Source organism: Nerophis ophidion, linkage group LG22 (assembly GCF_033978795.1).
Source record: "Nerophis ophidion isolate RoL-2023_Sa linkage group LG22, RoL_Noph_v1.0, whole genome shotgun sequence".
In the NCBI taxonomy this organism is placed as follows: Eukaryota; Metazoa; Chordata; class Actinopteri; order Syngnathiformes; family Syngnathidae; genus Nerophis; species Nerophis ophidion.
Window position 1 is genome coordinate 23,725,375 of NC_084632.1, and position 23,277 is coordinate 23,748,651.

The 23,277-nt window shown below is 39.8% G+C and overlaps 2 protein-coding genes across 7 annotated transcripts in view; one reads left to right on the top strand and one right to left on the bottom strand.

Moving 5' to 3' along the window:
- The first annotated feature begins 1,345 nt into the window (after positions 1-1,345).
- prg4b (proteoglycan 4b) lies at positions 1,346-21,690 on the top strand. Of its 6 annotated transcripts, XM_061883557.1 has the most exons (14): positions 1,346-1,422; positions 1,487-1,565; positions 1,749-1,865; positions 8,367-8,486; positions 10,266-10,346; positions 10,411-10,470; positions 13,298-13,357; positions 14,028-15,434; positions 15,626-15,712; positions 16,447-16,583; positions 16,661-16,817; positions 16,913-17,023; positions 19,451-19,579; positions 21,147-21,690. In XM_061883557.1, exons 1-14 carry the CDS (start codon positions 1,420-1,422, stop codon positions 21,254-21,256), a joined length of 2,658 nt encoding a protein of 885 aa, XP_061739541.1. In that variant the 5' UTR covers positions 1,346-1,419; the 3' UTR covers positions 21,257-21,690. The 6 variants fall into 6 exon arrangements, with proteins under 6 accessions (XP_061739541.1, XP_061739542.1, XP_061739543.1 ...); XM_061883558.1 differs by lacking the exon at positions 13,298-13,357; XM_061883559.1 differs by lacking the exon at positions 10,266-10,346.
- Positions 21,285-23,277, bottom strand: part of tprb (translocated promoter region b, nuclear basket protein) — a 56,670-nt gene continuing 54,677 nt past the window's right edge. Inside the window, exon 51 of the mRNA XM_061883556.1 lies at positions 21,285-21,501. Within this exon, the coding sequence (XP_061739540.1) occupies positions 21,452-21,501 (50 nt within the window). The 3' untranslated portion in view covers positions 21,285-21,451. The remainder of the gene's footprint in view (positions 21,502-23,277) is intronic.

Genomic DNA, 23,277 nt, shown 5'->3' on the forward strand with positions numbered 1-23,277 from the left:
CAACAAAATGTCCCCACAAAGAAGGATAAAAACAACTGAAATATTCTTGATTGCTAAATCAAAGAAGATGCAGGAAACATCGCTCAAAGGAAGACATAAAACTGCTACAGGAAAATACCTAAAAAAGAGAAAAATCCACCAAAACAGGAGTTCAAGACAAAAACTAAAACATTACATACAGGAAAACAGCAAACATCTCCAAATAAGTCAGGGCGTGATGTGACAGGTGGTGACAGTACACCTACTTTGAGACAAGAGCTATAGTGATGCATGCTTGGTTATGGTTTAAAGCAGTGGTTCTTTACCTTATTGGAGGTACCGAACCCTGTTAGTTTCATACGCACATTCACTGAACCCTTCTTAGTGAAAAAAATAAAAAATTCACATTCAAGACAAAGATATGTGTTTTTGGTAACACTTTAGTATGGAGAACATATTCTAAGTAACAAAGACTTAATTTAGAGGTTTTTGGACACTAGGGGAACATATTCTACGTAACAAAGACTTCATTTGGAGTTATTTGTTTAGGGTTAGGGTTAGAGGGTTAGGGTTATAATGAGGCCACGCCGAATAAGGCATTAATAATTACTTAATAATGACTAGTTAAGAACCAATATGTTACTAATTTTTATGTTAATAAGAAACTAATCAATGGTGAAAATGTCCCCCATACTAAAGTGTTATCATGTTTTTTTACTGGTGCACAAAATGAACCGTGCATGAACATCACCTTGTTCAAAGAACAAAACCGACACTAAACTCACACTAGACTGCATAAACTCACAACAAATTACACACCTGCAGATCAGTGTGACTTCTGCTGTTGCCGTATCCGTAATACGCCGATAGGGAGAAGTTTTTATTGAGACGATGAGTCGGGTGTGTATTGACCTCTGCCGAACCCTTGAGGCCGACTCATGGAACCCCTAGGGTTCGATCGAACCCAGGTTAAGAACCACTGGTTTAAAGTCATATCCAACAATTGCGACAACAACTTTTTATTGTCAACTGAGTTGTTTTTAATGATTTCTGCTGGTTGGTGTGCCTCCGGATTTTTTCCAACACAAAAAAATGTGCCTTGGCTCAAAAAAAGTAGAAAAACACTGCATTAGGATATACAGCTAGATAACTTTTTTTTTTTTTTTTTACAAAAAAAAAGTAACTCCAAGCAACATCCATTGACTTTTCAGTACACGTCCCTCTGTGGAAAAAGTTTGCACAGTTTGTACTTAAAAAAGTTTCTGAAGCAGCGCCTGGCACGGACGTGTGCTGGTGTGCTTCCAGCCCGTGACATCAGCCCCCCCCCCCTTCAATATGGACCGGATGCGCCAATTATGAGCACGTTAGCCGGCCCTCTTTCAGCCTTTAAAAGCAAGCAGGAGTCCAAAGTTGAGCAGAACTACCACAGAGTGCCCACCCATGGTAGGTCTTATTTGTTCCCCACTGAAATCAAAACAGACGCTGATGTGATGATTTCACATTTCAGGTCAACAAGAAGATGTCTTTAACTCCCCTTTGCTCTTTCATTCTGCTGGCTTGTGTCTTGACTCCTAGTGATGGTCAAAGTGAGTATCGTGTTGATTAGAATATAAATAATGATGATGCCTTTTAAGAGGACTTTGCAGGGAGCAAACATGTCATTAGTAGTGTGTGTGTTTGACCTCATTTGTGTTTACCTTGGTAACAATTATTTACTAGACAAAACTTTTGGATGTCCTGAAATTTAAAGTCGTCTCTCTGTTCCACAGGCAGCTGCAGAGGACGATGCGGCGTGGAGTACTACAGAGGTTACATGTGCCAGTGTGACTTCAGCTGCTTGGCCTACGGAGAATGCTGCCTCGACTTTGAAGCTCAGTGCACCACAAGTGAGGATTTATTTATTTATTTTTTTATACCCAATCTCTGTGATTTTGAACGGCAATTATTACATATTGTTGCTGTTAGTATGCAGAATTTGACCCCCAGTTTAAACAATGAATACAAACTTACTGAGGGACAAGCTGTAGAAAATGGATGGATGGTTAGAATATACAGTGGGGCAAAAAAGTATTTAGTCAGCCACCGATTGTGCAAGTTCTCCCACTTAAAATGATGACAGAGGTCTGTAATTTTCATCATAGGTACACTTCAACTGTGAGAGACAGAATGTGAAAAAAAAAATCCAGGAATTCACATTGTAGGAATTTTAAAGAATTTATTTGTAATTTATGGTGGAAAATAAGTATTTGGTCAACCATTCAAAGCTCTCACTGATGGAAGGAGGTTTTGGCTCAAAATCTCACGATACATGGCCCCATTTTTTCTTTTTTTTTAACACGGATCAATCGTCCTGTCCCCTTAGCAGAAAAACAGCCCCAAAGCATGATGTTTCCACCCCCATGCTTAACAGTAGGTATGGTGTTCTTGGAATGCAACTCAGTATTCTTCTTCCTCCAAACACGACGAGTTGAGTTTATACCAAAATGGATACATGGATGATACAGCAGAGGATTGGGAGAATGTCATGTGGTCAGATAAAACCAAAATAGAACTTCTTGGTATAAACTCAACTCGTCGTGTTTGGAGGAAAAAGAATACTGAGTTGCATCCCAAGAACACCCTACCTACTGTGAAGCATGGGTGTGGAAACATCATGCTTTGGGGCTGTTTTTCTGCTAAGGGGACAGGACGATTGATCCGTGTTAAGGAAAGAACGAATGGGGCCATGTATCGTGAGATTTTGAGCCAAAACCTCCTTCCATCAGTGAGAGCTTTAAATGGTTGACCAAATACTTATTTTCCACCATAATTTACAAATAAATTCTTTAAAATTCCTAGATTTTTTTTCACATTCTGTCTCTCACAGTTGAAGTGTACCAATGATGAAAATTACAGACCTCCGTCATCATTTAAAGTGGGAGAACTTGCACAATCGGTGGCTGACTAAATACTTTTTTGCCCCACTGTAGGTACACTGGCATCGTCTTCATTTTCGACCTGATTCACGTAAAATTTCTACTTTTTCTTGTGATATAAACAAAAAAAAATGTAACGTCAAACATGTTTTAACCCTGATCTAATATTCCATTTGGGTAACACTTTAGAGTGGGTAACATATTCTACGTAACAAAGACTTAATGAAGAGTTATTTGGACACTAGGGAAACATATTGTAAGTAACAAAGACTTAATTTAGAGTTATTTACTTAGGGTTGTTGTATAATAAGGCCATGCAGAATAAAGTTAAAATTTACTATTTAAGAGCCACAATGTTACTAATTTGCATGTTAATAAGCAACTAATTAATGGTGAATATAATATTACAATTAAAGTACCACTGATAGTCACATACACACCAGGTGTGGCGAAATTATTCTCTGCATTTGACCCATCACCTTTGATCACCTCCTGGGAGGTGAGGGGATGGAAATCATTTTTGGTGATTTAACTCCCAATTCCAACCCTTGATGCCTCAGGGCGAACACTAACCATGTTCCCCATACCACAGTGTTACCAAAATTTGTAATTTCAATCTGTTAAAATAATCCTATGTAAAATATCATGTATTTTTCTTGAAATAGATGTACTCACTTTTTTAGAGTTATATTACTAGTACTTAAGTTAAGTAAAAGTACCATTGATAGTCGTGCACACACTAGGTGTGGCAAAATTATTCTCTGCATTTGACCCATCACCCTTGATCACCCCCTGGGAGGTGAGGGGAGTAGTGAGCAGCGGCGGTGGCCGCACCTGGGAATCATTTTTGGTAATTTAGCCCCCAATTCCAATCCTTAATGCTGAGTGCCAAGCAGGGAGGTAATGGGTCCCATTTTAATAGTCTTTGGTATGACTCGGCCAGGGTTTTGAACTCACAACCTACCGATTTCAGGGCGGACACTATCGATTTTCTAGTAATATTACATTACAAAAAGTACTAAATGTACTTTTTCCTTGTAAAAAAATTGACTTTATTCTTTAAATATTGTAATGTGTTCTTGTAATAGAAGTTGAATCGAGAAACAAAATAAGAAAATTGTTTAAGCAGGGTCAGATGTTCTGTCAAAATAGGAAAACATTGGTACAAGTCTCAAAATGGGTTTCATTTATGTATTAACTCCTTTGGGAAATACATAAACAATATTATAAACATATGTTGTTGCTAAGTAATACATTTTTAATCGGAGCAAAGTACAATACAAATAAAATATGTAAAATTAAATGTATTTTTAAATTTAAATGGAAATGACAAATACTATAGGGGGGCTTCACGGTGGAAGAAGGGTTAGTGCGTCTTCCTCACAATACGAAGGTCCTGAGTAGTCCTGGGTTCAATCCCGGGCTCGGGATCTTTGTGTGGAGTTTACATGTTCTCCCCGTGAATGCGTGGGTTCCCTCCGGGTACTCCGGCTTCCTCCCACTTCCAAAGACATGCACCTGGGGATAGGTTGATTGGCAACGCTAAATTGGCCCTAGTGTGTGAATGTGAGTGTGAATGTTGTCTGTCTATCTGTGTTGGCCCTGCGAGGAGATGGCGACTTGTCCAGGATGTACACCGCCTTCCGCCCGATTGTAGCTGAGATAGGCACCAGCGCCCCCCGCGACCCCAAAAGGGAATAAGCAGGGAAAATGGATGGATTGATGGAAATACTATAGGTGCACAATAGGAAAAAACTACTCATTTACAATACATACCACTTTTACGCTAATAATAATATGATATTCCTACTTGTGTATATAATGAAGTGTCCAATGAGAGCGCGTAATTACCTTTACCTTTTCATGCACAAATTAGGATTTCCCCCAACTGTTTTAATTTTCTGCACAAAATGTTCCTTTTTTTCTCTCTTAACAATCATACATTATTCAGGATTTTGGAGCCCTGTGCACAAGGATGGACATTGGACAACATGCGTTTCAAGGTTTTACTTATCAAATATTTTTTAGGGGGAAAAAAAAATACAAAATATATATTAAGAAATATGTTTTCAACAATAATATTCCAATATTATTAAATTTGTATGGATGTAGCTACTGGATTAGGGGTGATCCGATTCAATTATTTTACTTCCGATACGATACCACTTGGGCAGCACGGTGACACAGGGGTTACTGCATGTGCCTCACAATACGAAGAGCCCAAGTAGTACTTAGTTCAATCCCGGGCTCGGGATCTCCCCGTGACTGCGTGGGTTCCCTCCGGGTACTCCAGCTTCCATACACCCGGGGATAGGTTGATTGGCAACACTAAATTGGCCCTAGTGTGTGAATGTGAGTGTGAATGTTGTCTGTCTGTGTTGGCCCAGTGATGAGGTGGCGACTTGTCCAGGGTGTACGCCGCCTTCTGCCCGAATGCAGCTGAGATAGGCTCCAGCACCCCCCGCGACCACGAAAGAGACAAGCGGTAGAAAATGGATGGATGATACCGCTGTGGGAGCCTCGAGTGTTGGCTGATACCGATATTAATCTGCTACCATATCAGTTTTTTTTGCTGATATTGGTCCAATATCGCCTCTAGTTGCTGTGCAGTACGTTTTATCATTATTATTTTTTTTTAATCACATCTCAATTGTCTAGATTCCTTCTCTCCTCTAGCATGTTGAGATGGCAGAAATAAAGTAAATTGTACATAAAATTCATCATTAACATTGTCAAAATGTATTGTAAAAGTTTCATGGCTTGAAAGGTTTTTTTTAAAAGAGGATAACCATAAAAATCACACTACAATCTAATAGAAACATTACATTTACAAGCAGCAATAATATAAATTGTAGTGAACATTTAGCCAGATGTCCAATTCAGTGGACATGCACAATTTCCTCTGATCACAAAATGAATAATGCTTCTTACTTGTTGGGGCAGCCTGGCACGGTTAGGAGAGTGGACGTGCCAGCAACCTGAGGGTGCCTGGTTCAATCCCCACCTTCTCCCAACCTTGTCACGTCCGTTGTGTCCTTGAGCAAGACGCTTCCCCCTTTCTCCTGATGGGTAGTAGTTAGGGCCTTGCATGGCAGCTCCTGCCATGAGTGTGTGTGTGAATGTGGAAGTAGTGTCAAAGCGCTTTGAGTACCTTTAAGGTAGAAAAGCGCTATAGGAGTATAACCCATTTACTTCATGTGCCTCTATTTTGTACACCTGAAAGAGTCTCCTAATAATCTTCCTCCCTAGCTAGGCACGTCCGTCGGCTATCTTGTTTTTGAGTAGTATTGACCAATGGATGGCAGTGTATATTAAGAAACTACAGCATGGATGATCAACTAAATTCTTTTGGGGACCACATTTCCAGAAAGCTAAGGACCGGGGGCCAGGCTTCTCCCTTCACTATTAGTTTTTTTTTGGTATATTCCAAAAAACTAGCATTTTCTACTAAAGACATTTAATTTTGGCCAATTTTTGGGGGGTCAGAATCACAGTTATGTGGTTTGTTTTGAAGTAATCTCTATGACAGCACTCAAGTGTTTTTAAGAATCTGCTGCAAAAAGGAAGTTGATGACCCAAATGATGAAAAAAAAAAAAAAAAGAGGAACTAAAATGGAACCTTGAGGAACACCACTAACGTAAATTAAAGAAATGACTACTGACTGCATCTGAAGTAAACAAGCTACTGCAACGCTTCAGTTACATTTCAAAAAATAAGTGCCAAAAAGGAGAGGACTTGAGGAACGCCTCAGTTACGTAAATCAATCCGAAGTTTGGACCACAGTGCTCTAGGTTTGCTTGCAAGGTTATAATGGACATGGAAGGACCCGCTAATGGACCGAGTTTCTCTATACAACAGGAGCACTGGAATATTTTTAGGAATTTGCTGCAATAACATTGCCATGAATTGATTAACATGGACCTCGACTTTAACAAGTTGAAAAACTTATTCGGGTGTTACCATTTAGTGGTCAATTGTACGGAATATGTACTGTACTGTGCAATCTACTGATAAAAGTTTCAATCTTTCAATCAATCAATCAGTCTCCCAAGGTTTGAACTGAAGACAGTGTCATACCCGACCGACTTTGCATAGACCGTAGGAAACAGCTTTTGAATAACAATCCCCTAGAGTTGTACTGTATACCGGTTTTAGTATATAGTACAGCGATACTAATGAATCATATCTGGTACGGTGTGGTACGCCAGCTGCACTGAAGCAGACAAAAAGTCGATTCAGAGGGTCATAAAGTCTGCACAAAAAAAATCATCGGCAGCCCCTCCCCTCCCTGAAGGATTTACACAACTCCCGTTGCCTCAGCAGAGCAAAAGACATCACCAAGGGACAACACACACCCTGGCTTCTACCTGTTCGACCTGCTACCATCGGGGAGACGCTACAGGTGCATCAGAGCCAGAACAAACAGGCTCAGAGATAGCTTCTTTCCCAGAGCTGTCACCATGTTGAACTCCAACTTATAATAAATAATTCACCCCTTTACAATATCCTACCCTAATACTCTACCGTGCAATATTACCCTTCGAGTGTAATATATCCGACACTGATTGTTGTCACTCCGGTACTCTTGTCTTGTTCTGTATATTGTGCAGGATAGCTTATTATTTGTATTGGATAGTAGTGTATTCATTTAAATTCTTAGTTTTATCTTTACTACTTATTGTGTAATTAATTTTTTATCCTATATTTGTTCCCACTACCGCTATTGGAGTCCTTAATCTTGTTATATGTATATAATGACAATAAAGTCCATTCTATTCTTCTATACCGCTTCTGAAAAGTACCGGTCCGCCACCCCCTCCGCAACCCGTTGTCGTCACGTCGTGTCATTGCTGGTTTTACGAGCAGACGAGCATGTTCGGCAGCGCACAATCACGGAGTACTTACAAGCAGACACAGTGTGTAGACAGAAAAGGGAGAACGGACGCATTTTGGCTTAAAAACTAAAGATAAAGGTGAAGCTATAACACTGAAACGCCCTTAGGAAGAGGTGCTTTAAAGTCCAGTCTGCACTATTTTAGCTACTTCTAAATCACTAATCCTCGTCTCCGTTGCGATAAATAAAGTTTCTTACAAGTATCATCCATGCAGGACGAGGAATAGCTAAACATCCTTCACTACACACCGTAGCTCACGGGCATCAAAATTAAAACAAACACCATTGGTGGATCTACACCTGACATCCACTGTAATGATACCAAATATAGGAACGCATCTAGTCGATACTACTATGATTACGTCGATATTTTTTGACATTACAACATCTTTGGTATCGGTACCAAAAATATTGGTATCGGGACAACAACACAATCCACTGTGCTGAAAGGGACAAGCAGTAGAAAAAGATGGATGGACGGACGTGCATGAAAGGGTTAACTGTCCCTCATGGATAAAAGACAATCCACTTGGTGCAACTCACTAAAAGACTGTTGTGTTGCATTTATGTGCCGCAGAAAACTCCTGTAGAGGTCGATGTGGGGAGACGTTCAAGAGAGGCCAACTGTGTAGCTGCGACTCGGATTGCGATAAATACAAGCAGTGTTGTCAAGATTACCAGCTCCAATGTGAAGAAGGCAAGCTTCATTCAACACATTCAGCATGATTGAGCATGAAATACACAAATCACACGCATGAACACATAGTCGCGGCCTAAAGTTGACATACACCTGTAAAGAACATAATGTCATGGCTGTCTTGAGTTTCCAACAATTTCTCCAAGTCTTTTATTTTTTTGTGATAGAGTGATTGGAGCACATACTTGTTGGTCACAAAAAACATTCACGAAGTTTGGTTCTTTTATGAATTTATTATGGGTCTACTGAAAGTGTGAACACATCTGCTGGGTCAAAAGTATACATACAGCAATGTTAATATTTCGGTTACATGTCCTTTGGCAAGTTTCACTGCAGTAAGGCGCTTTTGGTAGCCATCCACAAGCTTCTGGTTGAATTTTTGACCACTCCTCTTGACAAAATTGGTGCAGTTCAGGTAAATGTGTTGTTTTTCTGACATGAACTTGTTTCTTCAGCATTGTTCACATGTTTAAGTTAGGACTTTGGGAAGGCCATTCTAAAACCTTAATTCTAGCCTGATTTAGCCATTCTGTTACCACTTTTGACGTGTGTTTGGGGTCATTGTCCTGTTGGAACACCCAACTGCGCCCATGACCCAACCTCTGGGCTGATGATTTTAGGTCGCCCTGAAAAATTTGGAGGTAATCCTTCTTTTTGATTGTCCCATTTACTCTCTGTAAAGCACCGGTTTCATCGGCGGCAAAACAGGCCCAGAGCATAATACTACCACCACCATGGTTGACGGTAGGAATGGTGTTCTTGGGATTAAATGCCTCACTTTTTCTTCTCCAAACATATCGCTGGGTATGGTGGCCAAACAGCTCCATTTTTGTTTCATCTGACCACAGAACTTTCCTCCAGAAGGTCTTATCTTTGTCCATGTGTTCAGCAGCAAACTTTAGACGAGCCTTAAGGTGTCACTTCTGGAGCAAGGGCTTTCTTCTTGCATGGTAGCCTCTCAGTCCATGGTGATGCAAAACACGCTTGACTGTGGACACTGACACCTGTGTTCCAGGAGCTTCCAATTGATTGCAGACCTGCTTTTTGGTGGTTCTTGGTTGACTCTTGATCATCCTGACCAATTTGCTCTCATCAGCAGGTGATAGCTTGCGTTTTCTTCCTGATCGTGGCAGTGACAAAACTGTGCCATGCACTTTATACTTACGAACAATTGTCTGCACAGTTGCTCTTGGGACCTTAAGCTGCTTTGAAATGGCTCCAAGTGAAATTCCGGACTTATTCAAATCAATGATTCCTTTTTTCAGATATGTGCCGAGTTCCTTTGACTTTCCCATTGTTGCGTTTGTAACCGAGTCTAATGACTGCATCACACGATGCCTATTTAAATGGGCTAAGAGAAGTCAACAGATGTCGTCAATCATAATCACTCACATGAAGTTCAGAGGCCATGCCATGAAGCATCATGTATGTATACTTTTGACTCAGCATATGTGGTCACATTTTCAGTAGACCCATAATAAATTCATAAAAGAACCAAACTTCATGAATGTTTTTAGTGACCAACAACTATGCGCTCCAATGACTATCACAAAAAAATAAGAATTGTAGAAATGATTGGAAACTCAAGACAGCCATGACATTATGTTCTTTACAAGTGCATGTCAACTTTTGACCACAACTGTAAATAGGGTAGTAATCCTCCTCCACGACAAAGTATTCCTGCATGTCAAGCAGCACGTGGCATGCGATGCACGCAGGAATCTACACCACCAAATTGGGCTACATTTGACATATTTTCTGTCTCAACGATTGCCACAGAGGAAAACAATGGAGCATCCAGTGTAACAGCACCAGGGGCGAGTAGTTCATGCAATAATGTATATGATAAAAAATCTCAAGGTATTATTTAACATGAAGGAAAAATGCCAATGATAATCCCTCTAACGCATTAATATTCCAACAGTGCCAAGTCTGACTAAAGCAGCACAGCTGCCTTCAGCAGACAGCGAGGGAAACGATGAAGGTAACGTCTTAAAGTGTACTTGAGCTCAACTGTTATTAATATGAGCCAGACTCAATTATCAAGATGTTTAAAAAAAAAAAAAAAAAAGGTTGTGACAATGCAGCTGTGGTTTGGTCACCAGAAGGTGGCCAAGACACACAACAACTGGAGTGGCCAAGAAACACAAGAGAGCAGTGTTGTAATAGCGTGGGAGGCTTAAAAGGACAGCTTCAGGGACATTATGTGAGAATAGGACAGCAGGAATACAGTACACCAGAGGTGTCCAAAGAGCAGCTCAGGGGCCATTTGCTGGCCAACAGTTAATTTTTTCTTTAGACCAGAGATTGCCGATGCTTTAAAATGTAATATTGGAAATGATAGGTATCGGTTTCTAAAAGTAAAATTTATGACTTTTTAAAACGCCGCTGGACGGAGTGGTACACGGACGTAGGGAGAAGGACAGAGCGCCAATAAACCTTAAAGGCACTGCTTTTATGTGCCGGCCCAGTCACATATCTACTGCTTTCCACACACACAAGTGAGTGCAAGGCATACTTGGTCAACAGCCATACAGGTCACACTGAGCGTGGCCGTATAAACAACTTTAACACTGTTACAAATATGCGCCACACTGTGAACCACACCAAACAAGAATGACAAACACATTTCGGGAGAACATCCGCACCGTAACACAACATAAACACAACAGAACAAATACCCAGAACCCTCCGGGACGCTACAATCATACTTGCCAGACCTCCCGATTTTCCCGGGAGACTACCGAATTTCAGTGCCCCTCCCGAATTTCTCCCGATTTCCACCCGGACTGCAATATTGGCGGCGTGCCTTAAAGACGCTGCCTTTAGCGTCCTCTACAACCTGCCGTCATGTCCACTTTTCCTTCATACAAACAGCGTGCCAGCTCAGTCACATAATATATGCGGCTTTTAAACACACATAAGTGAATGCAAGGCATACTTGGTCAACGGCCATACAGGTCACACTGAGGGTGGCCATATAAACAACTTTAACACTGTTACAAATATGTGCCACACTGTGAATCCACACCAAACAAGAATGACAAACACATTTCGGGAGAACATCCGCACCGTAACACAACAGAACAAATCAATAGAACCCTGTGGGACGCTACAATCATATTTGCTAACCCTCCCCAAACTCATGAATTTCAGTGCCCCTCCCGAAAATCTCCCAAGACAACCATCCTCCCGAATTTCTCACGATTTCCACCCGGACAGCAATATTGGTGGTGTGCCTTAAAGACGCTGCCTTTAGCGTCCTATACAACCTGCTGTCATGTCTGCTTTTCCTTCATACAAACAGTGTGCCCAGTCACATAATATATGCGGCTTTTAAACACAGATAACACACCTGTTTTGGTAGTTAAAAAAAAATAAAAAAATATCGGTTTTGGGAAAACACTACAGGAGATATATAATACATAAATGAAACTATATAAAATTTATGATAACTAATAAGATTAAAATGTTAACTACAAATGACTTCAATAAAATTATTAAATATTAGGTAAAAGTCAAATCAAATTGATGGGTCTCTTAAAAAAAGAATGATTACATAGTATTTGCTTTGTCAGCAACAACACAAGGTAGAGTTGAATAACATTTTATTAGAAACAATATAAATGAAATCTATTTGGTTGATGATGGAGGTTTAAAATAATAATTATCAATTCATGTTTATGTATCATTAGGGAATAAAGTGTATTTATCACTGGACAACTACAGGATGTTTACAAAGTGCTGCACAACAATATTAAAAACAATATTCAAATATTATCCTTAGCTCCACCAATGACTAAAGAAAAAAAACAAAATAAATAAATATAAAACCAATATAAAAATAAATATGATTGAAAACGATTTTTAAAGGGTAAAACCAATTAAAAGAATAAATACAAACCAAAATTTTAAAAACACAGAGGATCACACAACTCAAGTAGTGTTAAAAGCCAAAGAATAAAAGTGGGTCTTAAGACGAAACTTAAAACACTCCACTGTGAGAGCAGTTTGAACATGGAGGAGCAGAGTGTTCCAGAGCTTAGGGGCAACCACAGAGAAGGCCGTGACTCTCCTGGTTTTAAGGCTCGTCTTGGGCACCACGAGCTGGAGCTGGCTCTCGGACCTCAGAACGCACACGAGTGAAAATTTGGATGAGGTCCGGGATATAATGAGGTACCAGTCCATGTAAAGCTTTAAAAACAAATAGCAAGGTTTTAAAATCAATTCTAAAATAACAAGGGCGCCATTGCAAACTCTCAAGAATTGGGGTTACATGCTGGCGTTTCCTGGCCCCTGTTAAAAGTCGTGCTGCCGCGTGCTGGACTAACTGCAACCGGGAGAGAGCTTTTTGGCTAATGCCAGCATAAATAGCTAAACATGTTACACTAAACACCAGAGACAAAAAAAAATTATATAAATTTGGCCTTCAAAACTATCGTTATATGGTATTGATAACATTCTAGCTGTGTCCCGCAAATTTGACAGCAACAAGCCACTTTAAGGTCACTAATACTCACCAAAATATTCCAATTGTATGTAATAAAAGGGACTAAGGAACTAATATTTGCATATTTTGACCTACACTGGAATGGTCTTAGCATGAGAAAAGCTGAAACATATGAAATTAAGGGTCATTATTTTCTGTATGCAGCCTGCGGTGGGTGAGAAGACACATCCATGCTGTAGGTGTAATAACAAAGATGTTTCATTATTTATATTACCGGTACTGTTTAGGCAATTTGGAGGTATTCATCCAGGCGTAGATTTGGACACAATGGTATGATTTCTTGCATATTTTCCCATAACAGATTATTACGAAGATCTACTTGAGAGTCCATCATCCAAACCACAAGATGATCTCAAAGACGGTCAGTTGATGTCCTTTAAGGAAAATAAACCCAATTTGTCTCTGGTAACCTGGAATGATGTTGACGTCCGAGTGTACCAGTACCAGATAAATACATCGAGGCCATACTAGATGATAAATTGTCCTATTCAGGGGTGTATAAAGACCACAAGGGATCAACATAAATCATTTCAGGTTAATTTCAGCCTTCAAGTCAAAGATAAAGTAGACTGATGAATAAGTAATTAAGTAAAGAGACAAGGGATATTGGAAACTTTAATTTTGATTTGATCACAATTTAAATTATGATCAGTATTGTGGATCTAGCAATCTATTATACTAGATCCACTCGACGTCCATTGCACCGGTCGCCCTGGGAGGGGTGTGTGTGAGTGTCTGTGTGTGTGGGATCTGAGCCCAGGATGTCGTTGTGGCTTGTGCAGCCCTTCGAGACACTTCTGATTTAGGGCTATATTACCAAACTTTGATTGATTAATTGATTGATTTATAATTAATCTAAACGACTTCTAGTCAGCATCTAGAATCCTTGAAATTATTGGTTAAACCAAAAGTTATTCAATGCATTCAATTTCTAAAGTTCCACTGTACGGGAGCTCCTAAACACTATAATTAACCGATTCTCCCATGACGGGCAAGTCATTAAAATGTAAGTCCTGTTTCTGCAATTCCAGATGATGCGACCACTTTACCAGACTCAGGAACACTGTCTCCGCAACCCACCACAGCGGTTGAACAGGTCTCCAGCCAACCAACTCCCACCATAGCAAACCAACCCGATCCTTCTCCCACAGCTAACACCGTGACACAGGAGACGACATCCTTGCCACAGACTGTTGCTCCAACTGAAGCTGCCTCTGAAAAACCTGAGGTCACAACTTTACTTTCCACCACATCTTCAGAACCCTCACCAGACTCGTCCACAACTCCAGAACCTTCACCAGACTCGTCCACAACTCCAGTACCACCAGAACCTTCAACAGACTCGTCCACAACTCCAGTACCACCAGAACCTTCAAAAGACTCGTCCACAACTCCAGTACCACCAGAACCCTCACCAGACTCCTCCACAACTCCCTTATCATCAGAACCCTCAACAGACTTGTCCACAACTCCAGCACCACCAGACTTGTCCACAACTCCAGTACCACCAGAACCCTCCAAAGAGTCTTCTACAACTCCAGTACCACCAGAACCCTCCCAGGAGTCTTCCACAACCCCAGTACCACCAGAACCCTCCCAAGAGTCTTCTACAACTCCAGTACCACCAGAACCCTCCCAAGAGTCTTTTACAACTCCAGTACCAACAGAACCCTCCCAAGACTCCACCACTTCAGCACCCCTAGAAACCACACAAGAGTCCTCTGATGCATTATCAACTTCAATACCCCCAGAACCCTCACAAGAATCCTCCACAACTCCAGTACCACCAGAATCCTCCCAAGAATCTTCCACCACATCAGCACCCCAAGAGTCCTCAGAAGCAATTGCAACTTTAGTACCTTCAGAACCTACACAAGACTCTTCCACAACTCCAGTAACACCAGAACCTTCCCGAGATTCCCCAACCACTTCAGCACCCCAAGAGTCCTCAGAAGCAATTTCAACTTTAGTACCTTCAGACTCCACACAAGAGTCATCCACAGCCTCCAACGCAATCACAACTTCAATGCCTTCAGAACCCATTACAGAGTCCTCAACAACTGCTAGTCCTGAGACCGCCGCCCCTGACTCGACGACAATGGTCCCACTATCCGTCAAAACCACTTTAAGCCCAACAAAAGGCCCTTCAGACCAACAGAATCCCACTACAAGCATTCCTTCAGTGGGGTCAGACGTTGATGCCATGACGACTGCCAGTCCCTTGCCCACAGAGGCACTGAAAGAAGATTCTACAGCACCGGAACAGTCTGTTGATCCACTAAAACCAACTGTCCCACAATCACCTAAACCTCAGGACAAGCCGAAATCTTCCAATCCACAGATAACTACAGCCCCTGTGGACAAGCCCACTCCTAAACCTGGGAGTAAGCCTGTGGATGCAGTGCAGACTATGGATAATTCCATAGACTACCAAGCAGGTAAGAACTTGATAGCTAAGATTCTAAAAAACAAATAAAAAGGATGACTGGGAAATGTAATAATTTACAGGTTTCTCTTTGAGTTGTATTGCGTGTCTGTTTCGCACACAAAGTTTAATGCTGAGAACCATCTACCCACAAATCAAACGGTTGTTTTTCCAGAGGATTTCATTAAAATGTCTCATTTTCAGATGACAGCAATGACACAAACTTGTGCAGCGGGCGGCCAGCCAGTGCAATCACAACACTAAGGAACGGCACAATAGCGGTATTCAGAGGTCAGTGCCAGGAAATTGTGCAAAATTGTCCAAACAGTACAAATGTGTAAATAGAAGTGTGCAACATAGCGACACAGTTTAGATGTGTTAGAGAACACATTTTTTTTAAAGTTTGAATTATGACATTTATTCTAATATCAGTTCTAGCCCTTTTTTGAAAATGTCCCTGAGAAGTGTGGGAAACACTTTGGAGGACCGTGGTATCTTGGTTTTTAAAGTGTGAGTTGGAAGTCGTCAGGGGAGGTGAAGTAGCTTGAGAAGAATAAAGAAAAACTTGCTAAACTCTGCTTTAGTTAGGTTTAAAGGAGGGGGTGGGGGGGGACTATGTTTTTGTTCTTATAGTGAGAAGACACGATTTGGGAAACAAGCGCTACAAAAAAAAATATCTAAAAATGGGTTTTTAATTTTAAAAATAAAACAAATATTTGATAGTATTTAGTGTCATCGAATTTTCTGTTTTAAAATAATCAAACATTTTTGGCACACTGTCATCCCCCCCAAAAATATACCCACTTACCAATAAAAACGTTTTTTCTTTTTTAAAGCAACCTTTAGCCAAGGTATGAATAATTGTAGGCTTACTGTAGGCCTCCATTCATTTGTGGGTATTTTACATATTTGTCAACATTGTCAAACGCGGTCTTAAATTACATCCGAAGACTAATCACGGTAAATTCTTATGTGCTATTGTATGTAGTTTTAATAACACTTTATACTAATGTTACGCTCCACAGGTCATTACTTCTGGTTTTTGGACCAAAACAGGGTGCCAGGTCCTGCTCGGGGCATCACACAGACATGGGGTGTCCCGTCCCCCATTGACACGGCGTTCACCCGTTGCAACTGTCATGGCAAAACGTACATCTTTAAGGTAATTTGTGTGACTTCACAAAACTTCTATATAGTACAGAGAATTTTTTTTATTCTAAAGCTAAATGCGCTTTGCAGGGAAACCAGTACTGGAGATTTCAAAATGATCATTTAGACCAAGGTTATCCAAAGGTTGTGGAGACAGGCTTTGATGGACTTCGAGGTCATGTCACAGCTGCTCTGTCTGTGCCCGAGCACCGCAGGAGGAGAGAATCTGTCTATTTCTTCAAGAGAGGTAAACTACTGCAGATGTTATTGTTAGCACAACTTAATTATTGCAACATACATCTACATTTTTAACTCAATCTGTCATGTTAATTAACCTTTCAGGTGGATTGGTGCAGAAATATTCATATCGGTTTGGCGCCAGTAGTCAATCATGTAAGAAGAAACCAAAATATGCTATATACACGATCCGCAGCAGAGTGGTTCGGCAAGCAGGTACGGATCTCCCAACTACACAAAGTGAAGTGAAGTGAATTATATTTATATAGCGCTTTTCTCAAGTGACTCAAAGCGCTTTACATAGTGAAACCAAAAATCTAAGTAACATTTAAACCAGTGTGGGTGGCACTGGGAGCAGGTGGGTAAAGTGTCTTGCCCAAGGACACAACAGCAGTAACTAGGATGGCGGAAGCGGGAATCGAACCTGCAACCCTCAAGTTGCTGGCACGGCCACTCTACCAACCCAGCTATGCCGCCACAAACACAAGAAATGTATTCGGTACACCTCAATCAAAACAAATCCAATAGAGAACAGTCTTTACAAATATGAACACTAGATTCCTGCCTATTTACAGATGTATTGTCTCTGCTGTAAATTGTGAATTTGTCTTTTTATGGTACCCTAAACCGAAAGTGATTTGATGGCGCTATGTGCAGGGGGGGAAAGAGCGGTAACCTGTAACTAAGAATCAGGCAGAGAGTGCAGTTCACTAACATTTTCTAGAAAAGACACTTTGACAAGATGTATTTTATAAGTACAAAACTGTATCTATGTCTGGAAGCACTGCAAATCACGGTCAAATACTGGATATTAAAATTACTTTAAACTAGCTTACCAAAGGGTCAAAACATCTACGGTATACTTTTATATTCAAACTACGATTAGGCAGCAATCTACTGTATAAAAATATATTTTTTTAGGGATATCCTCCCCCACTATGGTCTTGCATGTGAATGGAGAAAAACTTTGAATGATTGACGCACTCCCCAAAAAATGCCTATTTTTCATATTAATAAATTGAGTTAATATTAAACAACTATTAACTAAGTTATTGATTTGATGCAATTAATAATACATTACTAGGGTTGTCAGCACCTCCAAGTCCGAGTCCATGGTTCTTGCCCGGAAAAGGGTGGAGTGCCATCTCCGGGTTGGGGAGGAGATCCTGCCCCAAGTGGAGGAGTTCAAGTATCTAGGACTCTTGTTCACGAGTGAGGGAAGAGTGGATCATGAAATCGACAGGCGGATCGATGCAGCGTATTCAGTAATACGGACGCTGTATCGATCCGTTGTGGTGAAGAAGGAGCTGAGCCGGAAGGCAAAGCTCTCAATTTACCGGTCGATCTACGTTCCCATCCTCACTTATGGTCATGAGGTTTGGGTCATGACTGAAAGAACAAGATCACGCGTACAAGCGGTCGAAATGAGTTTCCTCCACCGGGTGGCGGGGCTCTCCCTTAGAGATAGGGTGAGAAGCTCTGTCATCCGGGATGAGCTCAAAGTAAAGCCGCTGCTCCTCCACATCGAGAGGAGCCAGATGAGGTGGTTCAGGAATCAGATCAGGATGCCATCCGAACGCCTCCCTAGGGAGGTGTTTAGGGCACGTCCAACTGGTAAGAGGCCACGGGGAAGACCCAGGACACGTTGGGAAGACTATGTCTCCCGACTGGCCTGGGAAGGCCTCGGGATGCCCCGGGAAGAGCTGGACGAAGTAACTGGGGAGAGGAAAATCTGGGCTTCCCTGCTTAGGCTGCTGCACCCACGACCTGACCTCGGACAAGCGGAAGAAGATGGATGGATGGATACTAGGGTTGTCAAAATTAATGAGTTAACTTATGTAAATAATCACCATTTTTTAAAATAATTTTTTCATGTACACACTTTGATTAACAATGCAATTTATTTTGATGATTAATCACAAAAAATTCACGCACTAACCATGTACACACTTTGATTAACAATGACATTTATTTTAAAGATTGATCACAAAAAATTTGTGCATTAATCATGCACCCACTTTGACTAACCATGAGATTTTTTACCTCAACCACCATACAGTCAGTGATCAGTTCAATGCATACGCCAGTAAAAAGATGAGTGAAAAGACTAGTGTGCTCGCTGGCAAATTTAAAAGCTCCAAAAACACCTATTTTTGATGTTTCAACCCTTAAAATATGCCAAACCGCAAATAAGTGGTGATCTACTCTTTGAAAAACGTTAAAACAATTTCAAATTTAATGTTTATGCGCATTTTTTGCAGTGTAAACATGAATAGGGGGATCTCCTGTTAAGGTCAAATTTGAACAAAAAGGTTAACTATCTACATTTTTTTGCAAATACTTCTAATAAGGAATAACATGACACAGGTATCCTATGTTTCCCCATTTGTGGCAGCTGTTAAACGATTAATGTCTGCAGTGAAATTGCGTAAGAGTGGGTGTGAGCGTAGCACTAGGACACACAGTGAGCTCACGCAGGCCATATTCATGTGTATCAACATGTTGCTCTCTGGGGAGAATGAGTCACCGCTCAAAGTGATCCTGTGAGATGTAACACATCGGAAAGAGCCTCAGCAGCGACATTTATGGGGAAACTTTAGAAAGAGTGCAATGTGGTTTTTGACCAAGCCGATTTGTGTCCAGTGTCTCTTTTAGGGCCAACGATTAACATCAGGACGTCCTGGCGAGGGTTTCCCACTACCATCACCTCTGCCGTGTCTGTACCGACTACCAGAGAACCAGAGGGCTACAAATACTACGTCTTCTCTAGAAGTGAGTTCTACCTAAAAACAAAAACATGTGTTAAAGTCATTCAGAGGGTTTATAACACGCCTGATAGGGACCATGTGTGTTTGGGTGTGCCAGACAGGGTGGGAGTGGCTTGGTGCATGTAAAAAGCCAAGTGCAATATGTGTTGCCTTCAAAGTTCCATTACAGTACAAGTACAGCTCAAAACCAAAAAGATGTACTGTGATTATTATTAGTCTGCAAGTTTGGACTTTTTTACATTGTTTACAAGTGATAACCAGTGTTCCCTGCAGTGGACATGTTTATTTATTTAACAAATATCAGTAAGAAATAGAAAACACAAATGTCCACTGCAGACAACACTTGTTCTTAGGATGTTATATAATTATCAATATATTTAATAGGGGTGCTGGATTTTTTTAAATTTGTATTCAAATCATGATTCTTAACCCGAAATCATTTGATAATATTCATAAATACAAAATATAATTTATTTAAAACATTTTTAGAAACACGTTTTGTAGGCCATCTCTGCTCTCACTCGCTTAGCATATACCGTATTTTTCGGAGTATAAGTCGCACTTGCCGAAAATGCAATATAAAGAAGGAAAAAAACATATATAAGTCGCATTTTTGGGGGAAATTTATTTGATAAAACCCAACACCAAGAATAGACATTTGAAAGGCAATTTAAAATAAAAAAAGAATAGTGAACAACAGGCTGAATAAGTGTACGTTATATGAAGCATAAATAATGAACTGAGAACATGCCTGGTATGTTAACGTAACATATTATGGTAAGAGTCATTCAAATAACTAACATATAGAACATGCTATAAGTTTACCAAACAATCTGTCACTCCTAATCGCTAAATCCTATGAAATCTTATACGTCTAGTCTCTTACGTGAATGAGCTGAATATTATTATTTGATATTTCGCGGTAATGTGTTAATAATTTCACACATACGTCACACCCCCGGCCAAACTATGAAAAAAACTGCAACTTATAGTCCGAAAAATACGGTACATCATACGTCACCATGTGTAACCTGTTTTGAAAAGGTTTTATTACAATTTTATTCCAAATATATGTTGAAATGAGAATAAATTCTGAACCGAATGATCACCCCAAGAATCGGAATCATGCTGTATGATATACATCCCTAACATAATGAGATATTTATTGCATATATTTAATTTCGTATGTCATGTTTCATTCAAACGACAAAGCAGTTAAACTGCTTTTCATTGTTTTACTAAAATGACAAATTATATTAGATTATCCCAGTCAGTGATTCTCAAAGCATCAGGTGGTAGGCCAAAAAAAATCACTTGATTAAAATAGTGTTTTATTTTCCTATATTCAAACATTGTTACTGTTCAAGCTGCGTGTAATGTTACAGTGGCCAAAATGATTAAATATACTTTTTAAATAAAACGTCTGTCTTTTTAAAAATAAATATTTAGGCCTACTCCGCTACTGTAGTTTAATGTTGGTCATTATGTCATCACTGTCCTAGACAGTAAAAAAAATCCTTAAATCATCACCATTGTTTTTCTTCTCATAATTGCTCATTTGTCTTTTGCAGCTAAATCATACAACGTTAGGATGGACACTGACCGGCCTGTTATCGCTACGACAAGAGAAAACCCTTCGGCTCAGAACAGCAACTTCATCAAATGTCCAAAGACACTCTAGAGGCCGCATCAAGAAGTTGGCCTTCCCATTATAATTTCTGAAAAACTTTTAATAACATTTTTATCATAACACAACACTTCAACATGGACTTTGATCACATCTCCTTTGTATTTGGATCATTGAAATAAAGAAACAAAACAAATGACCAGAGAAAGGGGTACCCAGGAATGACAGAAGTTCTGTTTCATCAAAGCTTCATCTGGCGATGCGTCTACCATGTACTCCCCGGGAAGGAAATGCTTGACCTGTTGGAATATAATACAGCATAACTCCTGATCTATAGGTGTAAACATTTACTACAGTGGCTGTAAATAATGCGCATTACATGTCTGCAAATTAATAAGCATGCAACAGAAGTATTCATTAAGTAAGAATCATTACTATGTATTCTGTTACTTTACATTTGCTTTAAAATAAAGTTGGTTATATTGTAACTTTTTGCTTGTATTAGCTCTGAATTTTCAAATGGCACTACATGTCAGTTTTTATTTTGAATTTCAAGTGTTTAGCCCATCTGACACCAATTTCAGAAAATCCACACAACCTTCTAAAGCAGGTCTTATTGAGGGCTACATCGCAATTATGGCTGTCTTTATAGGGCTGTTTGTAACAGTGAATATATATGAATATAAAAAATAGCCTCTTTACACAGGAAACTAACTCTTCATTATTACATTTATTACTAACACAATGATGGATAACTTGCTTTAAAATCGTAAGTCAAAGTGGCAAGCAGATAAGTAATTTTGAAACTCCCCCAAAATGCTTAGAAAATCTTGTTGGGTGATCAAATAATACTAAAGTGCAGAACAAATTTAAGTGGATGCAGTACAATTTTCTGTCGCATCGAAAAAATACTTTTGAGCCTTTCGCAGGCCGCATATATGACGAGGTTAACCCTTTATACAAGGTGGCAGACCACATAAATGACATGATGGGCCACACAAAATAATGCGGCGGACCACATACAATGACGAGACATGCCACTAAAAATAATGTGCCGGACCACATGCAATGACGCGTCGGGCCATAAAAAAAAAAAAAATGCGGCAGACCACATACAATAACGTGTCGGGGCACAAAAATAACAGCGTAAAATTGAGCTAAATCTGGGACCTCTGGTACCTTGTGCCACGTGCTGGAATGACAAAGTTTGTTGACACTGTAAACATGAAGTGTGAGGGACATATAAAATATGGATGCACCGATTAATCGGTAACTGAATATATTCGGCCGAATATGGCAAAAAAAAGCCACATTCGGCCTTCGGTGGAATGAGTTAAGAACAAGGCCGAATAGTGGCGTGTGACGCAATTTTTTGACGCGGTGACGCAATCAACCAACGTGCAGTGACGCGGTGACGTTGGGATATGTTGTGTACCTGTATAAGTGTATGAGGTTACAAGCACACACTTATTGAGATTTAGTGGGTCCTCTGTTTACATTATTAGCCTGTTGTGTAGGCTACCTGTATAAGTGTAAGAGGTTATAAGCACACACTTAATTGAGATTTACTTGAGCCTTCTGTTTACATTATTAGCATATCTACTGTGGCTTAAGGACAATAAATCATTTGTTGTGGGTTTATCCACTTTAATGCACTTTTTTTTTTTTTTTTTTTTGGAATGCATGTTTTGTTTAAGTCCTAATATAAATGAAAAATGTTATGCTTTTTTTGAAAGCAAAGGCTACTGGAATATTAAAAAATTGTCAAAATTCAATAAAAAATTACTTTATTTGAAAAACATGTCTAAATATTTATTCTAGGCTATTTATGCAATATAAAATTTTTTGTTAAAAACTGCATTCATTATTCGGTATTCGGCCAAGCGTATAAGTTTTATTCGGCTTCGGCCACAAATTTTCATTTCGGTGCATCCCTAATATAAAATATAGTAATAAAGAAATGAATACAAAATTAAATGAACTTTTAAAAATGAATAAAAAAGACAACAACTTCTTGCTGCAAGGAACAGACAGGTAGGATTATTTGGAAGACAAAGTCTAAATAATAGGACCAT